The sequence below is a fragment of the Hemiscyllium ocellatum genome, chromosome 13 (genome assembly GCF_020745735.1).
Source record: "Hemiscyllium ocellatum isolate sHemOce1 chromosome 13, sHemOce1.pat.X.cur, whole genome shotgun sequence".
NCBI classification, from domain to species: Eukaryota; Metazoa; Chordata; class Chondrichthyes; order Orectolobiformes; family Hemiscylliidae; genus Hemiscyllium; species Hemiscyllium ocellatum.
In genome coordinates, this window is record NC_083413.1 from 82728134 (window position 1) to 82755826 (window position 27693).

The 27693-nt window shown below is 42.8% G+C and overlaps 1 protein-coding gene across 1 annotated transcript; it reads left to right on the forward strand.

The window, feature by feature from the left end:
- The first annotated feature begins 903 nt into the window (after positions 1-903).
- LOC132821384 (alpha-1,4-N-acetylglucosaminyltransferase-like) lies at positions 904-27348 on the forward strand. Its single transcript, XM_060833966.1, has 3 exons — positions 904-980; positions 22834-23095; positions 26758-27348. The coding sequence occupies exons 1-3, from the start codon at positions 904-906 to the stop codon at positions 27346-27348; spliced, it is 930 nt and encodes a 309-aa protein (XP_060689949.1).
- The last annotated feature ends 345 nt before the right edge of the window (positions 27349-27693 follow it).

The window sequence follows — 27693 nt, forward strand, 5'->3', positions numbered from 1 at the left end:
GGTGCATGTAACAAGGGCATTGCAGTAATTGTGGATGATTTCAGCCCACATAATGACTGGATAAACCTACTGAGCATCAATGTTGTGGAGTAAAATCTCCAGATATGTGTTCAAGCTAATTTTATGCACCATTATGTTGAGGAACCAACACGGGCTCATACCACATCTGGATTTCTGTAACAAAAAAGGATGAATCAAACATCATTTTAAAATTAACCTTCATGATTACATTTTCCATTCAATTGAATAAAAATGGAATTTAATCTGAAACAAGGATGTTAAATCTAAATAAAGACAATTATGAAGATGCGGAGAGTGCTGGATTAGCGACTATTTAAATGTTTGGATTTAAAAAACATACATCATCTGTTAAGGCAGAAATGCCCAACATGAAAAGTGAGAGAACCAAAGCTAACAAGGGGAGTTTGAGAGGTTTAGCATAAAAGGGAAGGTTTGTAAAGTTGTTAAAACATGTAAGCTGAAGAATTGGATAGAATTTCAGAGATCAATAAAATAGTATTGAAAGAGTGCAACCAATGAGAGTGTGCAAATGTTGGGAGTTGATCTAAGTGCGGGAATTCATGTAAGTGGCAGAGGGAGACATTGCTGTGACTCGTTCCGGTCCCATCCTTGCAAGGAACTGCTTTGTACCCGAGGTGCTAGTGACTAGATCAAAGACCGAGCCGAGGTGAATATCAGGCTTTGATAAAAAGGGCAAGCAGCAGCAAGGTCAGGGTAAGACCTGTTTTTTCCCCAAGTCCAGTAGTTATTCAAGGTGCCCAGGTGGCAGTCAGTGGAATGGAATGCACCTCCCTCTAAATGTGGGTGATCAAGTGGCGGTAGACTGTCCCTGGTGACTGCATCTGCAGGACATGTGCCTGGCTGCAGCTCTCCTCAGACGGCATGGATCAGTTGGAGGGAGAGTTGGAAGAACTGAGGAGCATAAAGGAGACAGCGACTGTGATAAATAGGAGTTTCAGGTAAGTGCATCACAGGTAAGGTCAGGTAGATGGGTGACTGTTAGTACAAGCAGGTAGTGCAGGTGTTTGTTGTGGCTAGCCCCCTCTCAAACAGGTAAACCATTTTGGATAGTGTTGTGGGAGGGAGCGGGAGTCTCAGGGGAAAATAGCAGCAGCAGCCAAGTCTGTGGCACGGTGACTGGCTCAGCTGTAAAACAGGGTATGACAAAGTCCAAGTGAGCTAATGTGTTAGAGGACTTTCTAGTCAAGGGCACAGACAGGCATTTCTACGGTCATGAGTGAGAATCCATGATGGTATGTTACCTCCCTGGTGCCAGGATCAAGGACGTCTCAAAGTGGTTGGATTCAATTCTCAAAGGGGTGCATGAGCAGCCACAGGTCATTGTACACATTGGTACCAATGACATAGGGAGGAAAAGGGATGAGGTCCTGTGGAGTGAATATGGGGGAGTTAGGCAGGGGTTTAAAAAGCAGAACCTATGTGTGGTAATCTCTGGATTACTCCTGGTGCCATGTGCTAGTGAGAGTAGGAATAGGAGGATAGAAAATATGAATATGTGTCTGAGGAGCTGATGCAGGGGATGGGGATTCAGATTTTTGGATCATTGGGATTCCTGCTGAGCCAGAGGTGTACAAAAGGATGGTTTATACTAGAACAGGATGGGGACCAAAATCCTGAGAGGAAGATTTTCCAGAGCTACTTTGGATAGTTCAACCTAAACTAGAAGGGGAGTGGAAGTTTAAGCAATAGTTAGACAAGAGAGAAGGTTGAGGCTGTGCAGAAGTTAAAACAGCAAGTTAAGTAGATGAGGCAGGCAAGAAGACAGTAAGGAACGAGGAAAGACTGACAAATACATCAATTTATTTCAATGCAAGCGGCCTGACAGGTGAGGTAGATGAACTCTGGGCATGGATGTGAACACGGGACTATGACATAATAAGTACTAGAGATACATGGCTGATGGAGGGACAGGATTGGAAGCTCAATGTTCCAGGGGACAGATGCTGGAGGAAGGCTAGAAGGAGATGCAAGAGAGGAGTGAGCATGGTGTTTTTGATCAGAGAAAATATCACAGCAGTACTTCGAGGGAGTATTCCTATGGCATTATCTAGTGTGGCTGTATGGGTGGACAGGTATTGTACTATAACCACCCCAATAATTGAGAAGGGAAATTGAGAAGCAAACCTCTTGTGAGATCACGACATCTGTAAGAATAATAGAATTTGAACAGTCGGTGATGTTAGCTTGACAAACATTGACTGGCACTGCCATAGGTTAAGTGTTTTCAAGAAAATATCCTCAATGAATATGTGGGTTGCCCTGCAAGAGAAGGGGCAAAACTCAATCTCCTCTTGGGAAATAAGGCAGGGCAAGTGACTGAGGTGTTAATGGTGGAGCACCTTAGGACCAGTGACAACAATTCTATTTGTTTTAAAATATTTATGGAAAAGGAAAAGGCTGGTCTGTAAGTAAAAATGTTCCAAACTGGGGAAAGGCCAATTTAGATGGTATTAGACAGGAACTTTTAAAAGTTGACTTGGGGAGACTGCTTGTAGGAAAAGGGTTGTCTGGCAAGTGGGAGGCTTTCATAATGATAATGGTCAGTATGTTCCTATCAGTGTGAAGGGCACAACTGGCAGGAATAAGGAACACTGGATGACTGAAGATATTGAGAATCTGGTCAAGAAAAAGAAGGAGGCATATATCAGGTTTAGACAGCTGGGATCAAGTGAATCCCTTGAGGAGTAGGAGAAAGTACAAGTAGACTGAGGGAAATCAGGAGGGCAAAATGGGGACATGCGATAACTTTGGCAGATAAGATTAAGGAAAATCCAAAGAGATTCTATAAGTTTGTTAAGGGCAACAGAGTAACTAGGGAGAGAATAGGGCACCTTTAAGGTCAATGAGGCCACCTATGCGTGGAAGTATAGTTGAGATCCCAAATGATTATTTTGCATTAGTATTTACATTGGTGACAGACATGGACGCTAGGCAACTATATTATAGAAGAGAAGATGCAGGAGGTCTTAAAGGTAGATAAATCCCTTGGTCCTGATGTTTCTGGGTGATCCAAGATGGAGGACGGGAAAAATTTCTGCTGGAAGAGCTGCTTCATTTTTTGAGGTATTTTAGGTGTTGGAGGTGATTTCCTCAAATTCCAGGAGCAGCAATTACTATTTTATACACTGTTGCATTGTTTTGGAACTTTGGAAAAAAAAGTCAAAACAACATGAGTTTTAAAAGGGAGAAAAACAGACAAAGGAAGTGCATGGTGAGGACAGTGCAGGAGAGAGAGAGAGAACCTGCACATTTACTGCCTTTGCTGTTTTTGAATTCATGAGTTGCTGGACATCGGACTGCATCTGGATAAATTAAAAACAGCGAATTTCACAATTAATATTGGAGGAATCGGTTTGGGCGAAGTTCACAACACAGAATCAGATAAGTTAATTGTTGTTTTAAGTCTGTCCAAGAGAAAGGCTGTATCAGTGAGTACAGTGGGTTCTTTCTTGATTGTATGTTTTCGGAGGTAAGTCTCTTGATTAAACTTAAAATATAAGCCATCGCTATTAATTTAACCTGGGGCAGTGTTTGTAGAGGAATAAGACGGTGTTATTTTCTGGGTCTGTAGATTGTGAAGGAGCAAAAATGGCCTTTGCAGTGATATGGACTTCTTGTCAGATGTGGGAGTTTAAACAGAGTTTAAGGGTTACTGCGGATTATATCTGCTATAAATGCTGTTGGATGCGAATCTTATCAGATCGAGTGGATCATTTGGAGAGACAGATAGAAACGATGAGGAATTTGCAACAGCGACAGAATGTGATAGATTCAGCTATAGGAAAGAGGGGAAAGTCTCAGATACAGTCACATAGATGGGTTAACTCCAGGAAAGGTAAGAGAGGTAGACAGTTCATGCAGGAGTCTTCTACGGCTATCCCCATTTCAAACAAGTATGCCATTTTGGAAAATGTAGGGGGTGTTGGATTCTCGGGGAACCTAGCACGAACAGCCATGTTTCTGATATTGAGACTGGCTCTAATGCAATGAGGGGTACGTCAGCTTCCAAGAGATCAATTGTGTTAGGGGATTCTGTAGTCAGAGGTACAGACAGGCGTTCCTACGGCCAGCAGAGAAAAAGCAGAATGGTGTGTTGTTTCCCTGGTGCCAGGATCAAGGATGTCTCAGAGAGGGTGCAGAATGTTCTCACGGGGGAGAGGAGCCAGCATTGTCCACATTGGAACCAACGATATAGGAAAGGAAAAGGTTGAGAGTCTAAAGGGAGATTGCAGAGTTCGGCAGAAATTTAAAAAGGAGGTCCTCAAGAGGATTACTCCCAGGATCCAATATCTGGATTACTCCCAGTGCTATGAGCTGGTGACGGCAGGAATAGAAGATAGAGCAGATGAATGCATGGCTGAGGAACTGGTGTATGGGAGAAGGATCCACATTTCTGGATCATTGGAATCTCTTTTGGGGTAGAAGTGACCTGTACAAGAAGGATGGATTGCACCGAAATTGGAAGGGGACTAATATACTGGCAGGGAAATGTGCTAGAACTGTTTGGGAGGATTTAAACTAATAAGATGGGGGTGGGTGGGGGGGAGGTGGGACCCAAGGAGATAGTGAGGAAAGAGATCAATCTGAGACTGGTACAGTTGAGAACAGAAGTGAGTCAAACAGTCAGGGCAGGCAGAGACAAGGTAGGACTAACAAATTAAGCTGCATTTATTTCAAAGCAAGGGGCCTAACAGGGAAAGCAGATGAACTCAGAGCATGGTTAGGAACATGGGACTGGGATATCATAGCAATGACAGAAACATGGCCCAGGGATGGAAAGGACTGGCTGCTTAATGTTCCAGGATACAAATGCTCCAGGAAGGATAGAAAGGGAGGCAAGAGAGGAGCAGGAGTGGCATTTTTGATAAGGGATAGCATTACAGCTGTGCTGAGGGAGGATATTCCCAGAAATACATCCAGGGAAGTTTTTTGGGTAGAATTGAGAAATCAAAAAGGGATGATCACCTTATTGGGATTATATTATAGACCGCCTAATAGTCAGAGGGAAATTGAGAAACAAATTTGTAAGGAGATCTCAGCTATCTGTAAGAATAATAAGATAGTTATGGTAGGGGATTTTAACTTTCCAAACATCGACTGGGCCTACCATAGTGTTAAAGGTTTAGATGGAGAGGAATTTCTTAAGTGCGTACAAGACAATTTTCTGATTCAGTATGTGGATGCACCTACTAGAGAAGGTGCACAACTTGATCTACTATTGGGAAATAGGTCAGGGCAGGAGACTGAGGTGTCAGTGGGGGACCACTTTGGGGCCAGCGACCATAATTCTATTCATTTTAAAATAGTGGTGGAAAAAGATAGACCAGATCTAAAAGTTGAAGTTCTAAATTGGAGAAAGGCCAATTTTTGATGGTATTAGGCAAGAACTTTCAAAAGATGATTGGAGACAGATGTTCGCAGGTAAAGGGACAGCTGGAAAATGAGAAGCCTTCAGAAATGAGATACAAGAATCCAGAGAAAGTATATTCATGTCAGGGTGAAAGGAAAGGCTGGTAGGTATAGGGAAAGCAGGATGACTAAAGAAATTGAGGGTTTGGTTAATTAGATTAGATTAGATTAGATTAGACTTACAGTGTGGAAACAGGCCCTTCGGCCCAACAAGTCCACACCGACCCGCCGAAGCGAAACCCACCCATACCCCTACATTTACCCCTTACCTAACACTACGGGCAATTTAGCATGGCCAATTCACCTGACCCGCACATCTTTGGACTGTGGGAGGAAACCGGAGCACCCGGAGGAAACCCACGCAGACACGGGGAGAATGTGCAAACTCCACACAGTCAGTCGCCTGAGTCGGGAATTGAACTCGGGTCTCTGGCGCTGTGAGGCAGCAGTGCTAACCACTGTGCCACCGTGCCGCCCCTAAGAAAAAGAAGGAAGCATATGTCAGGTATAGACAGGATAGATCGAGTGAATCCTTAGAAGAGTATAAAGGAAGTAGGAGTATACTTAAGCGGGAAATCAGGAGGGCAAAAAGAGGACATGAGATAGCTTTGGCAAATAGAATTAAGGAGAATCCAAAGGGTTTTTACAAATATATTAAGGACAAAAGGGTAACTAGAGAGACAATAGGGCCTCTCAAAGATCAGCAAGGCGGCTTTTGTGTGGAGCTGCAGAAAATGGGAGAGATACTAAATGAATATTTTGCATCCGCGTTTACTGTGGAAAAGGATATAGAAGATATAGACTGTAGGGAAACACATGGTGACATCTTGCAAAATGTCCAGATTACAGAGGAGGAAGTGCTGGATGTTTTGAAATGATCAAAGATGGATAAATCCCCAGGACCTGATCCGGTGTACCTGAGAACTCTGTGGGAAGCTAGAGAAGTGATTGCTGAGCCTCTTGCTGAGATATTTGTATCATCAATAGTCACAGGTGAGGTGCCAGAAGACTGGAGGTTAGCAAACGAGTTGCCACTGTTTAAGAAGGGCAGTAAAGACAAGCAAGGAACTATAGACCGGTGAGCCTGACCTCAGTGGTGGGCAAGTTGTTGGAGAGAATCCTGAGGGACAGGATGTACATATATTGGGAAAGGCAAGGAACAGAAATTGATTAGAGATAGTCAACATGTTGTGGTTCTGTTCGTTGAGCTGGAAGTTTTTGTTGCAAACATTTCGTCCCCTGGCTAGGCGACATCATCAGTGCTCTGGAGCCTCCTGCGGAGCGCTTCTTTGATGTTTCTTCCGGTATTTATAGTGGTCTGTCCTTGCCGCTTCCGGGTGTCAGTTTCAGCTGTCCGCTGTAGTGGTTGGTATATTGGGTCCAGGTCGATGTGTTTGTTGATGGAGTTTGTGGATGAATGCCATGCTTCTAGGAATTCCCTGGCTGTTCTCTGTCTGGCTTGCCCTATGATAGTAGTGTTTTCCCAGTCGAATTCATGTTGCTTTTTGTCTGCGTGTGTGGCTACTAGGGGTAGCTGGTCGTGTCATTTCGTGGCTAATTGATGTTCATGTATGCGGATTGTTAGCTGTCTTCCTGTTTGTCCTATATAGAGTTTTGTGCAGTCCTTGCATGGTATTTTGTAAACTACGTTAGTTTTGCTCATGTTGGGTATCGGGTCCTTTGTTCTAGTGAGTTGTTGTCTGAGCGTGGCTGTTGGTTTGTGTGCCGTTATGAGTCCTAAGGGTCGCAGTAGTCTGGCTGTCAGTTCTGAAACGCTCCTGATGTATGGTAGTGTGGCTAGTCCTTTTGGTTGTGGCATGTCCTCGTTCCGTGGTCTGTCTCTTAGGCATCTGTTGATAAAGTTGCACGGGTATCTGTTTTTGGCGAATACCTTGTATAGGTGTTCCTCTTTTTGCAGTTCTGGTGTACTGCAGTGTGTTGTGGCTCTTTTGAATAGTGTCCTGATGCAGCTTTGTTTGTGTGTGTTGGGGTGGTTACTTTCATAGTTTAGGACTTGGTTCTGTGTGTGTTGTTTTTCTGTGTACCCTTGTGGTGAATTCTCCGTTCGGTGTTCTCTGTACTATCACGTCTAGGAATGGGAGTTGGCTATCCTTTTCTTCTTCTCTCGTGAATCGGATTCCTGTGAGTGTGGCATTGATGATCCGGTGTGTTTTTCTATTTACGTGTTTTTGATGATTACAAACGTGTCATCGACATATCTGACCCAGAGTTTGGGTTGAATTTGTGGTAGGGCTGTTTGTTCTAACCTTTGCATAACTGCCTCTGCTATGAGTCCCGAGATTGGTGATCCCATGGGTGTTCTGTTGATTTGTTCATATATCTGATTGTTGAATGTAAAGTGTGTAGTGAGGCACAAGTCCAGTAATTTAAGTATGCCGTGTTGATAGGTTCCGCCTCCTGTTTTCTGTTCTGTATGTCCAGTAGGTTGGCTATTGTTTCTCTGGCTAGGGTTTTGTCAATCGAAGTGAACAGTGCCGTCACGTCGAATGAGATCATGGTTTCTTCTTTGTCTATGTGTGTATTCCTGATGACGTCCAAGAATTCCTGTGTTGATTGTATGGAGTGTTTGGATCCGCTGACCAGGTGTTTCAGTTTCTGTTGTAATTCTTTGGCCAATTTGTATGCTGGTGTCCCTGGTAGTGATACTATGGGTCTGACTGGGATGTCTGGTTTGTGTACTTTGGGTAGTCCATAGAATCTGGGGGTGTTGTTGCTTTCTGGTTTCATTCTTTGTAGGTCAGCTTTGGTTATCTGTCCTTTTTTTTATAGATTACACACGCAGACAACAAGCAACATGAATTCGACTGGGAAAACACTACTATCATAGGGCAAGCCAGACAGAGAACAGCCAGGGAATTCCTAGAGGCATGGCATTCATCCACAAACTCCATCAACAAACACATTGACCTGGACCCAATATACCAACCACTACAGCGGACAGCTGAAACTGACACCCGGAAGCGGCAAGGACAGACCACTATAAATACCGGAAGAAACATCAAAGAAGCGCTCCGCAGGAGGCTCCAGAGCACTGATGATGTCGCCTAGCCAGGGGACGAAACGTTTGCAACAAAAACTTCCAACTCGGCGAACAGAACCACAACAACGAGCACCCGAGCTACAAATCTTCGCATAAACCTTGATAGTCAACATGGCTTTGTGCATGGGAAATCATGTCTCACAAACTTGATTGAGTTTACTGAAGAAGTAACAAAGAAGATTGATGAGAGCAATGCAGTCGATGTGATCTATATGGACTTCAGTAAGGCGTTCAACAATGTTCCCCATGGGAGACTGATTAGCAAGGTTAGATCTCATTGAATACAGGGAGAACTAGCCTTTTGGATACAGAACTGGCTCAAAGGTGGAAGACAGAGGGTGGTGATGGAAGGTTGTTTATCAGACTGGAGACCTGTGACCAGTGGAGTGCCTAAAGGATCAGTGCTAGATTCTCTACGTTTTGTCATTTACATAAATGATTTGGATGCAAGCATAAGAGGTACAGTTTGTAAGTTTGCAGATGACACCAAAATTGCAGGTGTAGTGGACAGTGAAGAGGGTTACCTCAGATTACAACAGGATCTGGACCAGATGGGCCAATGGGCTGAGAAGTGGCAGATGGAGTTTAATTCAGATAAATGCGAGGTGCTGCATTTTGGGACAGCAAAGCTGAGCAGGACTTATACACTTAGTGATAAGGTCCGAGGGAGTGTTGCTGAACAAAGAGACCTTGGAGTGCAGGTTCATAGCTCCTTGAAAGTGGAGTCGCAGGTAGATAGGATATTGAAGAAGGTGTTTGGTATGCTTTCCTTTATTGGTCAGAGTACTGAGTACAGGAGTTGGGAGATCATGTAGCAGCTGTACAGGACATTGGTTAGGCCACTGTTGGAATATTGCGTGTAATTCTGGTCTCCTTCCTATCGGAAAGAATTTGTGAAACTTGAAAGGGTCCAGAAAAGATTTATAAGGATGTTGCCAGGGTTGGAGGATTTGAGCTATGGGGAGAGGCTGAACAGACTGGGGCTGTTTTCCTTCGAGTGTCGGAGGCTGAGGGGTGACCTTATAGAGGTTTACAAAATTGTGCGGGGCATGGATAGGATAAATAGACAAAGTCTTTTTCTTGGGGTCGGGGAATCCAGAACTAGAGGGCATAGGTTTAGGGTGAGAGGAGAAAGATATGAAAGAGATCTAAGGGGCAACATTTTCACGCAGAGGGTGGTACTTGTATGGAATGAGCTGCCAGAAGATGTGATGGAGGCTGGTACAATGGCAACATTTAAGAGGCATTTGGATGAGTATATGAATAGGAAGGGTTTGAAGGGATGTGGGCCAGGTGCTGGCAGGTGGAACTAGGTTGGGTTGGGATATCTGGTCGGCGTGGACAGGTTGGACAGAAGGGTCTGTTTCCATGCTGTACATCTCTCTGACTCTATGACTCTAAGTGTATCTGAGGACATTGTGTGAGGCTAAGGAAGAAATTGTGGGGTGAGATATCAAGCAGAGGTATTCGTAATATCCACAGCCACAGGTAAGGTGCAGGAAGACTGGAGGGTAGCTGATTTTGTGCCATTATGTAACAAAAACTGGATGGAAAAGCTAGGGAACCAGAGACCAGTGAGCCTGACGTCAATGATGGGTAAGTTGTTGGAAGGGATTCTGAGAGACAGGACCTATCTGCATTTCTAAAGGGAAGGGCTGATGAGGGATAGTCTGCATGGCTTTGTATATGGGAAGTCATGTCTCACAAATTTGATTAAGTTTTTTGAAGAGGTAACCAAGAAGACAGATAGAGGTAGAGTAGTAGACGTTGTCTCCATGAACTTTAATAAGGCCTTCCACAGGGTTCTGCGTGGTAGACTGTTCAGATCACATGGGATCCAGGGTGAGCTTGTCAATTGAATACAAAAAAATGTCTTGTTGGTAGGAGACAGGGGGTTGTGGTAGAGGGTTGTTGTTCGAACTGGAGGCCTGTGACCAGCGGTGTGCCGCAAGGATTAGTGCAGGGAGCAATGTTGCTCATCATTTATGTAAATGATCTAAATGAGAATATAGGAGGTATGATCAGTAAGTTTTCAAATGACACAACAATTGATGGTACAGTGGATAGTGAAGGTTAACTAAGAATACAGTGCAGTTTGATCAACTGGGCCAGTGTGCCAAGGAATGACAGGTGGAGGTTAATTTAGATAGAAGGTAGGTATTGCATTTTGGGAAGAAAGACCAGGGCAGGACTTAAACAATTAATGGTAGTGCTCTGTGGAATGTTGTTGAACAGAGAGAGATTTAGAGGTGCAGGTATATAATTCTTGGAAATTGGCATCGCAGGTAGACAGGGTGGTTACGAAAGCATTTTTAAAAATCATACAACAACAAGTTATCGTCCAACAGGTCTATTTGGAAGCATGAGCTTTCGGAGCACTGCTCCTTCATCAAGTAATTCTGGAGCAGGATCATAACATACAGAAGATACAGCAAAAGTATATAGTGTCATGCAACTGAAACAATTGGTTTGTCAATATATCATTTCAGCTGCGTCTCATTATTCTTTTTTAGAAATTCTGTGTCTGAGAATCCTGCTCCACAGCTACCTGATGAAGGAGCAGCACTCTGAAAGCTAGTGCTTCCAAATAAACTTTTTGAACTATTACCTGGTGTTGTCTGATTTTTAACTTTGTCCACTCCAGTCCAACACCAGCATCTCCGTGTCAAGAGGCATTTGGCACGTTTGCCTTCATCGATCAAAACATTGTACCGTGTTGGGATGTCATATTACAGCAATACAAGGCATTAGTAAGGCCACATTTGGAGTTCTATGTATAATTCTGGTTACCCTGCAATAGGAAGGATGTTATTAAACTGGAAAGAGTGCAAACAGATTGACAAGAATGTCACTGAGACTGAAAGGGTTGACTTACAAGGTGACGTTGGATAGGCTAAGGAGGCTGAGGGGTGATCTTATACAGATTTACAAAATCATGACATGCGGAGAAAAAACAAATAGCCATAGTCTTTGCCTGGGATAGGGGAGTTCAAAACTCAGGGGGTTTGGTTTAAGATAAGAGGGGAAAGATTGAATAGGAACCTGATGGGCAACCTTTTCACACAGAGGGTGGGGTACATATAGAAAGAGCTGCCAGAGGAAGTGGTGGAGCCAAGTACAATTACAACATTTTAAAGACATTTGGACAGGTAGATTGGTAGGAAAGGTTCAGAGAGATTTGGGCCAAAAGCAGGCAAATGGGATTAGTTAAGTTTGGGAAACCTGGTCAGAATTGAGGAGTTGGATTGAGAGGCCTGACTTGGTGACTCTAGGACTCCCGTATGAATACATTGATAAAGAAAAAGAATGTAATATGAATTCAAAATAGCAAATAACATAAAAAAATAGATTTACAGGTAGAAGATCCTTTATCCGAAATGCTCGGCAACAGCTGTTTTTCGGAATTCTGAATTTTTCGGTTTTCAAAATAGTGACAGTTTAATGGTGACATTTTTAAAAAGCTTACCAAAGAAGCAGACTTCTCACTAAGAACATGCTTGGCCACGCACCCCCCTCCCCCCACCATGTCACATGTGAGTGACACGCATCAAGTAGGTATCGACTTGGGCTAACTGTTTGCTCGCCAAACAACCTTGTTAATGAAAAATGTTCACAAAAAAACCTTCGGATTTCAGAGCTTTTTGGTTTATGGATGTTTGGATAAAGGATTTTCTACCTTTAATAGCTTTTGTAGTATGTTTACAAAGGAGGAGATGAGCAGAGGTGAATGTGGTTCCATCATTCAGATGCAGGAGAGTTCAGAATAGGAAATCAAACATAGAACAGTACAGTACAGCACAGTACAGGCCCTTCAGTCCTCAATGTTGTGCTGATCCCTTATCCACTCTATGATCAGACTAACCAACATATCCTTCATTTTACTATCTTCCATGCACCTATGTCACTTAAGTGTCCCTCAAGTATCTGACCCTACTACCACTGCTGGCAGTGCATTCCATGCACCCACCACTCTCTGTGTAAAGAACTTACCTCTGATATTTCCCCTAAACCTTCCTCCAATCACCTTAAAGTTATGCCCCCTCATGATAGGCATTTCTGTCATGGGAAAACATCTCTGGCTATCTACTCTATCAATGCCTCTCATCATCTTGTACACCTCTATCAAGTCACCGCTAATTCTCCTTCATACCAATGAGAAAAGCCCTCGCTCCCTCAGCTTTCTTTCAGAAGAAACTCCAGTCCAGGCAGCACCCTGGTAATCTTCTCTGCACCTTCACTGAAGCCTTCAAATCTTTCCTATAATGAGACGATCTGAACTGAACACAATATTCCAAATGTGGTCTACCAGCGCTCCATAGAGCTGCAGCATAACCTCACAGCTCTTAAATGCAATCTGCCTGCTAATGAAAGCCAACAAACCACATGCCTTCCTACCAATACTATCAACTTGGTTGGCAAATTTGAGGGATCTATGGACATGGACCACAAGATCCCTCTGTTCCTCCCCACTTTGCCCACCACAGATGTAAGACTGAGGTCTGTAATCCCCAGGATGATCCCTCATCTCTTTCTTGAAGAAGAGATTGGCATTTGCCACCCTCCAATCATCTGGCACTACTCCAGCGGACATTGAGGATGCAAAGATCATTGCCAAAGGCACCTCAATCTCTTCCCGAGTAATAAAGGTTAGGGCTAGGGTTAGGCGAGGGTTAATATTAGGGTTAGGGTTAGAGTTCCACATGGAGTATCATTCCCATGTGTCTTTCTTGTTGCTGTGGCAGCTTTTGGTTCTCCATTTCTTGTTGAGTTGTTGTGGGCTTGGAGCCTGTTGGTTGATCTGTGAACTGTGCAGATGGTGACTTCATATCTCCCTGATTGGCCACATCCAGTTGAGACCAGCTTCTCCAGGAGTGCAGATATGACAGTGTATCTCATTGTTGAATCCCATTATTTCATCATCTTGGTGACAACTGATCCATAAAGTCCCAAAGTGCCATATTGTCTGACACTTGTTGAGAGTGCTCAATGTTTGTACCCTGACTGACTGTCCAATGCTCAGTTCCGGCAGTGCTCATATCAAAATGAAATGTGATTTTCTGCCATTTCATTGTGGTTTTGTCACTACTTCTGAGTTCACTCGTCCTTTTGCTATTGGGAGAGTTGTACATGAATGATATCAATCTTTGTACTGGACTATTCTCCAAGCCTTCAATAGTTTTGTTTCTCCATTCGAGAAATACCTTGTATGTATCTGCTGGATTTGTTCCTTTGTTGGCGAGGCCTCTTCTGGAGTACTGCATCCAGTTCTAGTTGCCCTGTTATAGAAAGGATATTATTAAGCTGGAGAGGGCACAGGAGAGATTTATCAGGATTTTTCTAGGAACAGAGTTTTTCTGTCCTGATGACAGTTTGGGTAATTCCATCAAAATTTGCCTTGCCCCAGTTTAGGACTTGAACCTGTGGACCAGTTTTGTCCCTCTCCATAACTATTTTAAATTTAACTCAACTATGGTCACTGGTCCCAAAGTGCTCCTCCACTATCACCTCCAACCCCTGTCCTGCATTATTTCTCAAGGGTAGGTCGAGTTCCATGGTGTGGAAGTAATACCAGGGGACAAGTAATTGAGAAGAACAGGGATACAGCTCAAATCTTACCACAACACCTGGTGGAATTTAAATTCAATTACTAAAGTGTGAAATTGAAAGTTAATCTCTGTCTTCTTGACCATGAAATGAAAACTGATTGTTATAAAGCTCACACGTTCACTGGTGTCACTAAGGAAGGCAGCTCAGCATGATTGCCTGTTCTGGCCTACGTGTGACTTGAGATCTACTGTACTGATTCCTGGTGAAGGGCTCCTGCCCCGAAATGTCGATCTTCATGCTCCTCAGATGCTGCCTGACCTGTTGTCCTTTTCCATCACCACTCTGATCTTGACTCTGATCTCTAGCATCTGCAGTCCTCACTTTCTCTCAACTGTAATGTTGTTAATTCTTAACTGGCTGCTGGAATGATCCAACAGCCCCTCAGTTCAAGGCATTTAGGGATGAGCAAAAGTTGCTGGCATTGCCAATGATGCACACATCCCACAGGAGAACCAAAGGAGAAGAGCATTCCTCTCCCCAGGCTGGGCATGTTTACATTTCTTTCTTGTGGTGCCCTCCACAATAATTTTTATACCCTGCACTCTGGCCTCAATCAGTTAGTGATCGTTTTTGAAAACATTTCTTCCTTTCCTCCACGATATTGTGCTTGCTTGGCTTGTACAAAAGTTAAAACTCACACAACACCGGGTTTTAGTCCAACCGGTTAATTTGGAAGCACTAGCTTTCGGAGCGCTGCTCTAAAAACCTGATGAAGGAACAACATTCCAAAAGCTCGTGTTTCCAAATAAACCTGTTGGCCAAAAGGATTCTGGAGAATTCAAGATGGAGGATGGGAAACATTTCTGGCTGTAACAGCTGCTTCTTTTATGAGGAATTTTATGTGTTGGAGATGATTTCCTCGAATTCCAGAAACAGCAATTACTGTTTTATATGCTGTTACATTGTTTTGGAACATTGGAGAAAAAAAAGTCAAAACAACAGCACTTTTAAAAGGGAGATGAACAGACAAAGGCAGCACATGGTGAGGTCCGTGCAGGAGAGAGAGAGAGAGAGAGAGAGAGAGAGAGAGAGAGAGAAAGAGAGAAAGAGAGACAGAACCCATATTGCTGACCGACAGGCAGTGAACCTACACAGTTGCTGTTGGTTTCATGTATCGTTGGACATCGGAGTGCATCTGGGAATATTGACAAACAGTGAAATTCAAAACTGACCTTGGAGGAACCTGTTTGGGAGAGGTCACAGCACAGAAACAGATAAGTGGATATTTTAAGCTTTGCCTTACAGTAAGTCTGCAGTAGTGAGTAGAGTGGGTTCATTCTTGATTGTAGGTTTTATTGAGATATATCTCTTGATTAAACTTTAAATATGAGCCATAAGCATTAATTTAAGCTGGAGCAGTGTTTTGTAGAGGAATAAGACAGTACTATTTCCTGGGTCTGTAGACTGAAAGACACAAAAATAGCCTTTAGCAGAGTGATATGCTGTCCTTGTCCGATGTGGGAGTTTAGGGAGAGGATTATATCTGTATTAAATGCCATTGGTTGCAAATCCTATCACATCGAATGGATCGTTTGGAGAGTTAGAGGCTTTGAGGTCGTTACAAGAATAAGGAGATGTGATGGATGGCAGTTATAAGAAGGGGGGAAAGTCACAGATAAAGTCATAGAGATGGGTTAACTCCAGAAAAGGTGAGAGAGGTAGACAGTTCATGCAGGGGTCTTCTGTGGCTATCCCCATTTCAAACAAGTATGCTGTTTTGGAAAATGTTGGGGGTGATGGATTTTCAGGTGATCATAGCACGAATAGCCAAGTTTCTGGTATTGAGACTGGTTCTAATGGAATGAGGCATACGTCCTGTTCCATGAGATTGATTGCGTTAGGTGGCCCTCTAGTCCGATGCACAGACAGACGTTTGTGGCCAGCAGCGAAAAATCAGAATGATTTTGGTGCCAGGATCAAGGATAACTCAGAGAGGGTGCAAAATGTTCTCAAGAGGGAGAGGGGCCAGCATGAGGTCATGGTCCACATTGGAACCAGTGACACACAGGAAGAGAAAAGGTTGAGATTCTGAAGGGAGATTACAGAGTTAGGCAGGAATTAAAAAAGGAGGTCCTCGTGCGTTGTAATATCTGGATTACCCCCAGTGCTATGAGCTAGTGAGGGTAAGAATAGGAGGATAGAGCAGATGAATGCATGGCTGAGGAGTTGGTGTATGGGAGAAGGATTCACATTTTTGGATCATTGGAAGCACTTTTGGGGTAGAAGTGACCTGTTTAAGAAGGACGGATTGCACCTAAATTGGAAGAGAACAAATATACTGGCAGGGAGATTTGCTAGAGCTGCTCGGGAGGATTTAAACTAGTGAGGCGGGGTTACCCAGGAAGGTAGTGAGGAAAGATTTTAATCTGAGACTGGTACAGTTGAGAACAAAGGTGAGTCAAACAGTCAGGGCAAGCAGGGACAAAGCAGAGAACAATGTAGGACTGATAAATTAAGCTGCATTTATTTCAAAGGAAGTGGCCTAACAGGGAAGGCAGATGAACTCAGGTCATGGTTAGGAACATCGGACTGGGATATCACAGCAATTACGGAAATGTGGCTCAGGGATGGACAGGACTGGCAACTCAATGTTCTAGGATACAAAAGCTACAGGAAGGGTAGAAAGGGAGGCAAGAGAGGAGGGGGAATGGTGTTTTTGATAAGGGATAGCATTACAGTTTTACTGAGGGAGGATTTTCCCAAAATACATCTGGGGAAGTTATTTGGGTGGAACTGAGAAATAAGAAAGGGACGATCACCTTATTGGGATTGTATTATAGACTACCAAATAGTCAGAGGGAAATTGAGAAACAAATTTGTAAGGAAATATCAGTTATCTATAAGAAAAATAGGGTGATTATGACAGAGGATTTTAACTTTCCAAACATTGTCTGGGATTGCAATAATGTTAAGGGTTTAGATGGAGAGGAATTTGTTAAGTGTGTACATGAAAATGTTCTGATTCAGTATGTGGATGTACCTACTGGAGAAGGTGCAAACCCGAACCTACTCTTGGGAAATAAGGCAACGCAGATGACTGAGGTGTCAGTGGGGGAGCACTTTGGGACCAGCGACCATAATTGTATTAGTTTTAAAATGGTGATGGAAAAGGATAGACCAGATCTAAAAGTTGAAATTCTAAATTGGAAAAAAAGCCAATTTTGACAGTATTAGGCAAGAACTTTCGAAAGCTGATTGTGGGCAGACATTGCATGCAACGGAAAATGGAAAGCCTTCAGAAATGAGGTAATGAGAGTCCAGAGACAGTATATTCCTGTTAGGGTGAAAGGAAAGGCTGGTAGGTATTGGGAATGCTGGATGAGGGTTTAAGAAAAAGAAGGAAGCATATGTCAGGTATAGACAGGGTAGGTCGAGTGAATCCTTTGAAGAGCATAAAGCCATTAATACAATCCTTAAGAGAGAAATCAGGAGGGCAAGGAGACAGCTTTGGCAAATTGAGTTAAAGAGAATCCAAAGGGTTTTTACAAATACATTAAGGACAAAAGGGTAACTAGGGAGAGAATAGGGCCCCTCAAGATCAGCAAAGCGGCCTTTGGGTGGAGCCACAGGAGACGGCGAGATACTAAACAAACATTTTGCATCAGTATTTACTGTGGAAAAAGGATATGGAAGATGTAGACGCTAGGGAAATAGATGGTGACATCCAGATTACAGAGGAAGAAGTGCTGGATGTTTTGAACGCATAAAAGTGGATAAATCCCCAGGCCCTGATCAGATGTACCCGAGAACTCTGTGGGAATATAGGCAAGTGATTGCTGGGCCTCTTACTGAAATATTTGTATCATCGATAGATACAGGTGAGGTGCCAGAAGACTGGTGGTTGGTTAACGTGGTGCCACTGTTTGAGAAAGGTCATAAGGACAAGCCAGGGAACTATAAACCAGTGAGCCTGATGTCGGTGGTGGGCAAGTTGTTGGACGGAATCCTGAGGGACAGGATGTTCATGTATTTGGAAAGGCAAGGACTGATTCAGGATAGTGAATTTGTGCGTGGGAAATCATGTCTCAAAAATGTGATTGAGTTTTTGAAGAAGTAACAAAGAAGATTGATGAAAGTAGAATGGTAGATGTGACTTCAGTAAGGCGTTCAACAAGATGCCCCATGGGAGACTGGTAAGCAAGGTTAGATCTCATGGAATTGAGGGACGACTAGCCATTTGGATCCAGAATTAGCTCAAATGCAGAAGACAGAGGGCGATGGTGGAGGGCTACTTTTCAGACTGGAGGCCTGTTGACCAGTGGAGTGCCACAAGGATCGGTCTAGGTCCACTACTTTTTGTCATTTATATAAATAATTTGGATGCGAGCAAAAGAGTATAGTTAGTAAGTTTGCAGATAACACAAAATTTGGAGTTATAGAGAACAGCAAAGAAGGTTACCTCAGATTACAACAGGATCTTGATCAGATGGGCCAATGGGCTGAGAAGTGGCAGATGGTGTCTAATTTAGATAAATGTGAGGTGCTGCATTTTGGGAAAGCAAATCTTAACAGGACTCATACACTTAATGGTAAAGTCTGAGGGTGTGTTGCTGAACAAAGAGACCTTGGGGTGCAGGTTCATAGCTCCATAAAAGTGAAGTTGTAGGTTGACAGGATAGTGAAGGAGACATTTGGTATATTTTCATTTATTGGTTGGAGTATTGAGAACAGGAGTCATGTTGCAGCTATACAGGACATTGGTTAGGCCAGTGTTGGAATATTGTGTGTAGTTCTGGTCTCCTTCATATTGGAAAGATATTGTGAAACTTGAGGAGTTCAGAAAAGATTTACAAGGATGTTACCAGGGTTGGAGGATGTGAGCTTTTGGGAAAGTTGAATAGGCTAGAGCTGTTTTCCCTGGAGTGTCGGAGGCTGAGGTGTGAGCTTATAAAGGTTTATAAAATCATGAGGGGCACGGATAGGGTAAATAGACAAAGTCATTTCCCTGATTGGGGGAATCCAGAACTAGAGGGTTTAGGGTGAGAGGGGAAAGATCTAAAAGAGACCTCAGGGCAACCTTTTCGTACAGAGGGTGGTACGTGTATGGAATTAGCTGTCAGGGGAAGTGGTGGAGGCTACTTAAGTGCAACATTTAAAAGGCAATCGGATGGGTATATGAATAGGAAGGGTTTGGAGCAATATGGGCCGAGTGCTGGCAGGTGGGATTAGATTGGGTTGGGATATCTGTTTCCGTGCTGTACAGCTCTCGGACCTCAACTCTATGACATCAGTTTATCTTTAGTCTGAATTTTATGTTCCTCTGTGAGCTCTTGGTTGCAGTGTTACTTGGAACTCTTACCACATTGATGTTTACAGCAGAGTTGCTCCTGTCATTGTTCAGCTTTTCTGCTTCACCTTGTGGACACTTCATAATTTTGTCACCGAGACTGAATTCTTTTGCTTATCACCTTTCATCTCGATGACAACAGTGACTGGCACATTCAAAGCCATCCTGTCTCAGCCAGTGGTGTAAAGTTGCAGACTGTATTCCTCCTTATTCCTTGATGTTTCTTACAGCAGCTGTCTGTCTTGCAGTTCTCAGAATCCACATCATTGCAGTTGTGCACATCGAACACTGTTTCAGGTGTAGCATTTAATGTTGATAATATCAAAACCAAAGTTTTTAACAACAGAAGTCACATGACTATGAGAGGTCAATGTCATTATAACACACAGAAGGCAAAATGGCCAAGACCTGATGTAGTGTTTCCCAGGACTTTGTGGGAGGTTCGAGAGGAAATTACAGGGCCCCTAGTGGAGGAATTTGTATCACGACAGCCGTGTGTGACATACTTGAAGATTAGAAGATGGCTCATGTTGTGCCATTATTTAAAAAAGGCTACAGGGAAATGCCTGGGAACTAAAGACCAGTGAGTCTAACATCTTGTGGGGAAGTTGTTGGAGGGGATTCTGAGAAACAGGATCTACAGACATTTGAAGAAGCAAGGATTCATTTCAGATTGTCAGCATGTCTTTGTGCTTAGGAAATCATGTCTCAAGAACTTGATTGAGTATTTAAAGGTGTGACCAAAGCAGTAAAAGAGGGCATTAAACATTATCCACAAAGCTTTTGACTAGGTACCACATGGTAGGTTGTTAAGTAAGGTTAAATCTCACAGGATCCAAGGAGAGCTAACCAGTTGGATAAAAATATTGGCTTGACAGTAGAGGACAGTGAGTGGTGGGAGAGGATTGTTTTTCAGACTGGAGGCCTGTGACCAGCGGTGTGCCACAGGGATCAGTGATTGGTCCAACTGTTTCTTGTCATTTATGTAAATTACTTAGATGAGAGTTTAAGAGACATGGTTAGTAAGTTTGTGGATGACACCAAGATTGGTGGTCTTGTGGGCAGTGAAGGAGGTTATCTGGGAATACAGCGAGCTCTTGATCAACTGGACCAATGAGCTGAGGAACAGCAGATGGAGTTTAATTTAGATAGTTGCGAGGTGTTGAATTTTGGCAAGGCAAACCAAGGCAGGACTTACACAGTCAATGGTAAGGCCCTGAGGAGTGTTATAGAACAAAAGACCTAGGGATACAGGTTCTAGATTCATAGTTCCATGAAAGGGGAGTCACAGATGGACAGCGCGGTGTAGAAGGCTTTTGCCATGCTGGCTTCCATCCATCAGAGCACTGGAGTATAAACTATGGAACATCTTGTTGCAGCTGTACAAGATGTTGGTAAGCCACATTGGGAGTTCTGTATACAGTTCCAGCTCCCCTATAGAAAAAGTGTTCTGAAGCTGTGGGTGTACTATACCTTTAAGAGAGTTAAAAGCTGGTACAGCTACCTGACAGCAACATGTGTTCTCAATAAGGCAACACTTAGTCGAAGCCAAATTTTCTGTTTGCCTGCAAATGACAAAACAGATTTGAATTAGGCCAATCAGTTTAAATTATACTCTGAAAAATACCAAACTCCAATCCAGTTTAAATTTAGTATATTGACAATCTTAAAAGCCAATGACACAATCTGATGCTCTGGGGGTATAAGGGTGGGGAAAATTGCAAGGAGACCTGCCAAGCTACCAGCATGTAAAATACTGCATGAGAAATAGCTCTCTTAAAGGTACCTTTATCAATCACTAAATTGTGAAGTAGAATCCCCAAGAAGAAGAAAAGACCAAAATACAGAGGAAAAGCTAAAGCTGCCTGGTTTTGAGATAAGAAGTGTTGTTTTGTAAATCATAATTGGGACTTTTATCGGACTAATCTTGCAGAAGGGAAGATAAAAGACAGGTTAGCGGAAGGAGTTGTAAATAGTTGTTAATGAATTATTCTCTGTTATACTTTAAGAAGTAAAGTTGGTAATTTTTCTTAAACTAGCTCTTGCCCTATCGAATGTTCACAAATTATTGTACAGGAGAAATCTTTTCGGTGTTGCTAGTTTTAAATTAGATAGGAGAGTTCACTTTGTGTCTTAACAAAAGGATATCAATAAACTTGAAAGAGTGCAAAAAAGGTTTACCAGGATTGGAAGGTTTGAGAGGTTAGATACGCTGGGACTTGTTCCTTGAAGCTGAGGAGACTGAGGGGTCACCTTATAGACGTGTATAAAAACATGAGAGGCATAAATAAGGTAGATAGCCATCAGCCTTTCCCTGTGGTTTGGGAGTCTAAAACAAGAAGGCATTGATTTAAGGTGAGAGGGGAGAGATAGATACAAAAGGGTCCAGAGAGGCAACTTTTCACACAGAGCTTAGTGAGTGTCTGGAACAGGCTGACAGAGGTAGTGATGGAAGTGAATCCAATTTTGTCATTTAAGAAACGTTTGGACAGGTACATGGATGGGACAGGTATGGAGGGACACAGACCAAACACTGGCAAATGAGACGAGATTAATTATGAAAACTGAACAGCATGGATAATTTGGGTCGAGGGTCTTTTATCATGCTGTCGACCTTTGTGACATTGTGGATCAGAGGGGGTGCGGTGCTCAGCCTGACAATCCTCCTCCATTCCACATGCCCCCACGCACAAACCCAGCCCAGTTCTGTGTCCAATATGATGATTACCACCAAATGAGTGCAGATCAAGGGTCCAGCCCACAACTGAAAGCTTGCTCACACTGATCTGCCCATTAAGTGTCTTCTCCTGCAACTGAGAAAATTGCAGCCCAGTTGGGAATAGGCCATGAAGTGTTCCCATAGTAGTTATTAATTTACCAATATGAAGGGGTCAACTGAGTGGGAAAGATGAGCTTGGGCCTTACCTCCCAGATTGTCAATGGTGGAGGCTGGAGGTGATGGGTTTCCGATGCACCGTAACCTTGTCTAATGGATGTTAGCTCTGCCTGTTCCTCCACCGATGCTACCAGACCTGCATTCTCTGTTTGTATTTCAATTTCCATTTCAATTTCCAGCGACTAATGTTTGGCATTTGACCTCATAATTGATGTTTGCTCAGGTATAGTTACACAATAGTGTAAGGGGGCTGTTTTATATTCACGTTCATCCTTCTTTCTTTTCATAGAAATCTTCAAACAACAATCTCCAGCATGAAGAGGAGTCACAAATCATTCTTAATTTTCCTCATTACAGTAATTGCCATTGTCACCCACACTTTGTTAAATTTCTCTTTGAATAAAGGATACTTCAATTTACCTGAGTTTAGGAAAATGTTGCAAAACTATGCCGGCCAACTGAAATGGGTGATATCTGACCAGGTCTCCCCTGCAACCACAATGATTGTGAAAGGCCCACACCCAACCACAGAGCCCGGAATTTTTTTTTACAGACTTCCAGTGAACTAAATCCTAAACCATTGGTCATGTGCAGCATTGAATCAGCAGCAAGACTAAACCCAAACAAACCTGTTTATTTCTTTATGAAAGCACTCACTGGGAATGTATCTGCGTTTCGGGAACCTGAGTACAAAGCCATCCCTCTGCTTTCTTCATTCAAGAATGTCATCATTTTGCCCTTGAATTTTAAAGAATTGTTCAACAACACACCCTTGGCTGGATGGTATGAGAAGGTAAGGAACTGTGAATGGTAAAACCTGCTCTTAGACATCAATCTGACAGATGAAATTATTCGCTTTACTGACAAGCTGAATCCCAATTTCTATATGTCTCCAGTGACACGCGATGCTGAATTGGAAGTCCTATGGGTTTTGGAATGAGGTTCAGTTTCAGGTCCAGTTAATTCATTGCAGAATGTGGAAGAAAACCAGGATTATTTTCCTTTTGAAAATCAGCATTTGTCTCAATTATTCAGTTTGCACTTTGTTCATTTGTGAATGGGGATGTCAACTTGGAAACTTCCCAGAAAATATTAATTCAATCTGTATCCAGCAAAGATTAGATCAACATTTTACTTTGTGTTTCTCTCATGCAAGTTTGAGAAAATGGGGATTATCTGTAAATACCAGTTAATTTCACACCTGAACAATGTTGAAATAATTTCATGCATTTAAGCCCAGAGGGTGAGGCTGAGACAGGAGATGTCAAGAAACCATTCCCGGGAGGCTGGTAGCAGTTTCATTTGGTGACTTAACTAGTTAATCTCTGTTACAGAGCTGGAGGGGAACCATGCACAAAACTTTTCTTTTTCAGTTAAACACAAAACCAAAGTCTGCAATCAGTTCATGATTGAGAGAGGGCTCGAGACTCAGTCAATTCAGTGAATACAATTTGGGAATTTAAAAAAACCATTTGGGTGCCAGTTGTGGCTGCAAGAAATATTGTCTATTGCACAATCAGAATTTCTATTTAACTCTGTCTGTATAGACTGTTTCCCATCTGGCTACACCACAATCCAGTGACTTTCCCTATGATCTTCCTTGTGGAAGTTACCCCTGCCATCTCCATTATTGTAAATCCATCAGGAATATTTCAGACATCTCAGGAGGTTCCTGCTCTGCTTCCGTTGAATTCCATCCCATTTGTCTGGTTTATCTCTCATCCTCACTCTTTCTGCCTGGGTACACGATGACCATGTCCTAAGCTGAGCTCATATGAAACCTTGTGTTTCCATGTAATATGGAGCATTCCAACTGTTCCGCAAGCTTGGCAGGTTTACACCTGGAAAATGTTCATCTGAAGATGGCCCTGCTGTCACCATGATTCAGCTGTGCTAACATTTATTGCCTGTCCCTTGTTACCCTTGAGAAGGTGGTGCAAACTGCCTTCTTGAACCTCTGCAGTTGATATGTTGTCGGTAGACCCACAATCCCCTTAGACAGGAAAATTCCAGGATTTTGACCCAGTGACAGTGAAGGAACAGCGACAGACTTCCATGTCAGAATCATGAGTGGCTTAGACAGGAATTTGCAGTGAGTGATGTTCCCTTGTATCTGCTGACCTTATCATCACAGATAGGAATCGTCATGGGTTTGGAACATGCTGTCTGTGAACTTTGGTGAATTCCTGCAGTGCTTATGAAAGATAGTAAACATTGCTGCTCCTGAACATCGATGATGAAGGAGGGAATGTTTATGGAAGTGGAGCTATTCCATCAGGTTGCTTCGTCCTGGATGGTGTAAAGCCTCTTGAGTGTTGTTGGAGCTGCACCCATCCAGGCAAGTGGAGAATACTCCAACACACTCCTCACTTGTGCCTTGTAGATGATGGATAGTCTTGAGCAGTCAGGAGGTGAGTTACTTGCTGCAGTATTCCCAGCTTCTGATCAGCTTTTGTAGCTACGGCAGGTATTGGGTGAGATCTGGACACTTTCTAGTTAATGGTGGTTCCTCAGATATTGATAATAGTGGATTCAGTTTTGGTAACACCACTGAGTATCAAGGGATGGTGATTAGATTGTCTCTTATTGGAGATGGTCATTGCTCAAGATTTATGTGGTGCAAATGTTGCTTTCAACCAAAGACTGAATATTGTCCAGATCTTGCAGATTTTGAACATGGATTTCTTCATTTTGTGAGGAGTTATGAATTATTCTGAACACTATGCAACCATCGATGAACATCCCCATTTCTGATCTTATGATTGCGGGAATGTCACTGATGAAGCAGCTGAAAATACTTGGGCCCAGGACATTTCCCTAAAACAGCTGAAGACTTGCCCTGGAGCTGAGATGATTGATCTCAAACGACCATAACCATCTTCCTGTGTTCCAGGTATGACTCTGACCATAGGAGGGTTTGCTCCTGATTCCCATTGATCCCTGTTTTGGTTGGGTTCCTTGAGGCCACTCTCAGTGGAATTCCACCTTGATGTCAAGGACTGTCACTCCCATTGCACCTCTGGAAATGAGCTCTGTTGTCCATGTTTCAAAAAAAGGGTGTGATGAGGTCAGGAGCTGAGTGGCCCTGGTGGAACCCAAACTGGCAGTCACCGAGCAGTAATTGCTAAGCAGATGCTGTTTAATAGCACTGTTGCTGACACCTGCCATCACTTTGGAGACAGTGAGGTCTGAAGATGCTGGAGATCAGAGTTGAGAATGTGTTGCTGGAAAAGCGCAGCAGGTCAGGCAACATGTGAGGAGCAAGAAAATCGATGTTTTGGGCCAGAGCTCTTCATGAGGAATTTTCCTGCTCCTCGGATGCTGCCTGACCTACGGTGCTTTTCCAGCAACACACCTGACATCACTTTACTGAAGGTCGAGAATAGACTGATAGAGTAAGTTTGACCAGGTTGGATTCGTTCTGTTTTTGTTAATGATCCTGCCTGGGCAATTTTCCACATTGTCAGATAAATACCAATATTGCAGCTGGACTGGACAGCTTGGTGAGGCTCACTGAAGACGTAACCAGGAATGGTGACGAAATCTCTGAAAACAAACGTTCCAGCTCAGCGAGAAAACCTCCATCCAGAACCTCAACCGGAGCTACAAATCTTCTCAAAACTCACTAATATTTAAAATCTACACACAAAGGACAATGGGTAGTTTTATTTTTCATTGGGTCAAGAAAATGAAGAGGTACTATTCTATTCTGTGTTTTTAAAGTATAATTTGCCATCAAAGATTTGTTCAATGAACAGTACTTTCAATTATTTGTTTCAGTCGGTGTCTCAAATTATGAAAGCATGATCCTTTGAGTTTTAGCTTGAAGTTTGAATATTGTTTTCCAAGCATTGGTCTCCATGGGATACTCCAAACTTTACTGTTATAAAACTATCAGGTTGAATCTGAATGTTTTTGTTGACTCTTGTGACATTCGATCGATCCTCAAGGTCGACAGATGCACGGGAGCAGGATGAGTAATTGAGCATGTGATATACAAATCATCCAGTGACTCAGTCTTGAGATAAGTCACATTTTGATTTCAAATAGTTCTGTATTTCTTTTGCACATCAATATTTCAGCACGAGCCACTGAACAGTGCAAGGAATGTGTTCAGAAATACTCTCTCGATTTGAAGACACAAAGGGTTGTTTTCAATGCTTCATTTGACTTGTGCTGTGGTGTGGTTCTCTTGTGGTTGAAGTTGCAGACTGTGCTGGGGGCAATGGGGAAATTGACTGCAGCTTTTCTCCATTGAAAGACTGTGCAGGTTTACAACTGAACCAGCCGAGGTTCCTGTCTCCTCAAGACCCACCTTGCAGCCCATTACAAAGTGCTCTCAGGAATTAGTGCTCAACCAATAAGTACTGTGTGGAGGGAGCGGATTGCATTTGGAGAGAAGGATCATTTAAAATATCAAAGGATATAAGTGAAAAACCTTTTATTCTGTTACAGGCAGATCCCAGCAAGGAAGTATACTGGATTCATGTGCTCTCTGATGCTTGTCGGATGACCTCTCTGTGGAAATATGGAGGCATCTATCTGGACACAGACGTAATTTCAATCAAACCCTTGGAGTTCGGAAACTTCATTGTTGCAGAATCTGAAATCCACTCGAGTAGTGCAGTTTTGGGATTTAACCGTTCTCATCCCTTTTTGGAGAACTGCCTGACTGATTTTGTTGAGAAATATAATGGAGCAGTTTGGGGCCAACAGGGTCCGAAACTGATAACCAGAAACTTGAAGAAATGGTGTGGGACTGATCTTCTCAATCAATTTCTCAACAAAGAATGCAAAGGGATTGGGTATGTGCCCAAATATTTGTTCTACCCAATCCCACACGAAAATTGGAAACAGTACTTTGAGAAAAACAGATGGAACAATAATAATGATGCTATTGTAAAGGAATTCTCAAAGTCAAATGCAGTCCATATCTGGAATTTTCTGAGTGGTCATCAGAAATATGATATTAAAGGAAGCCAATCATTCATAAAATATTTCTACCAGAAATATTGTCCAAGCACATATGGAACTCTGTCAAATTAAAATTTATTTGAATGATGTGTAAAATTTCTATTGAAAATTAATAATAGCAAAATTATTGTTAATCAAACTAATCACTGGCTGGTACCAACTGGTCCCAGTTGGCCCCACCTCATTGTACCTTTCCCTGTATCTTTCTGCTCTCTGTGAGGCAGCTGGGTCATGGTGAGGAATGGGTTTCCATGCAACTAGCTGTCCTGGAGGAAAGTGGGAGAGATGTAGGGGGAAAATTGGGAACTAGCATTACGTTATTCGGATCAGGGATAATTAATCATTCATCCTCTATATTTTAAGATCCCAGGGATATTTCTGGAACCCTTTCTCTTTCTCTCAATCATTGTGTTTCTA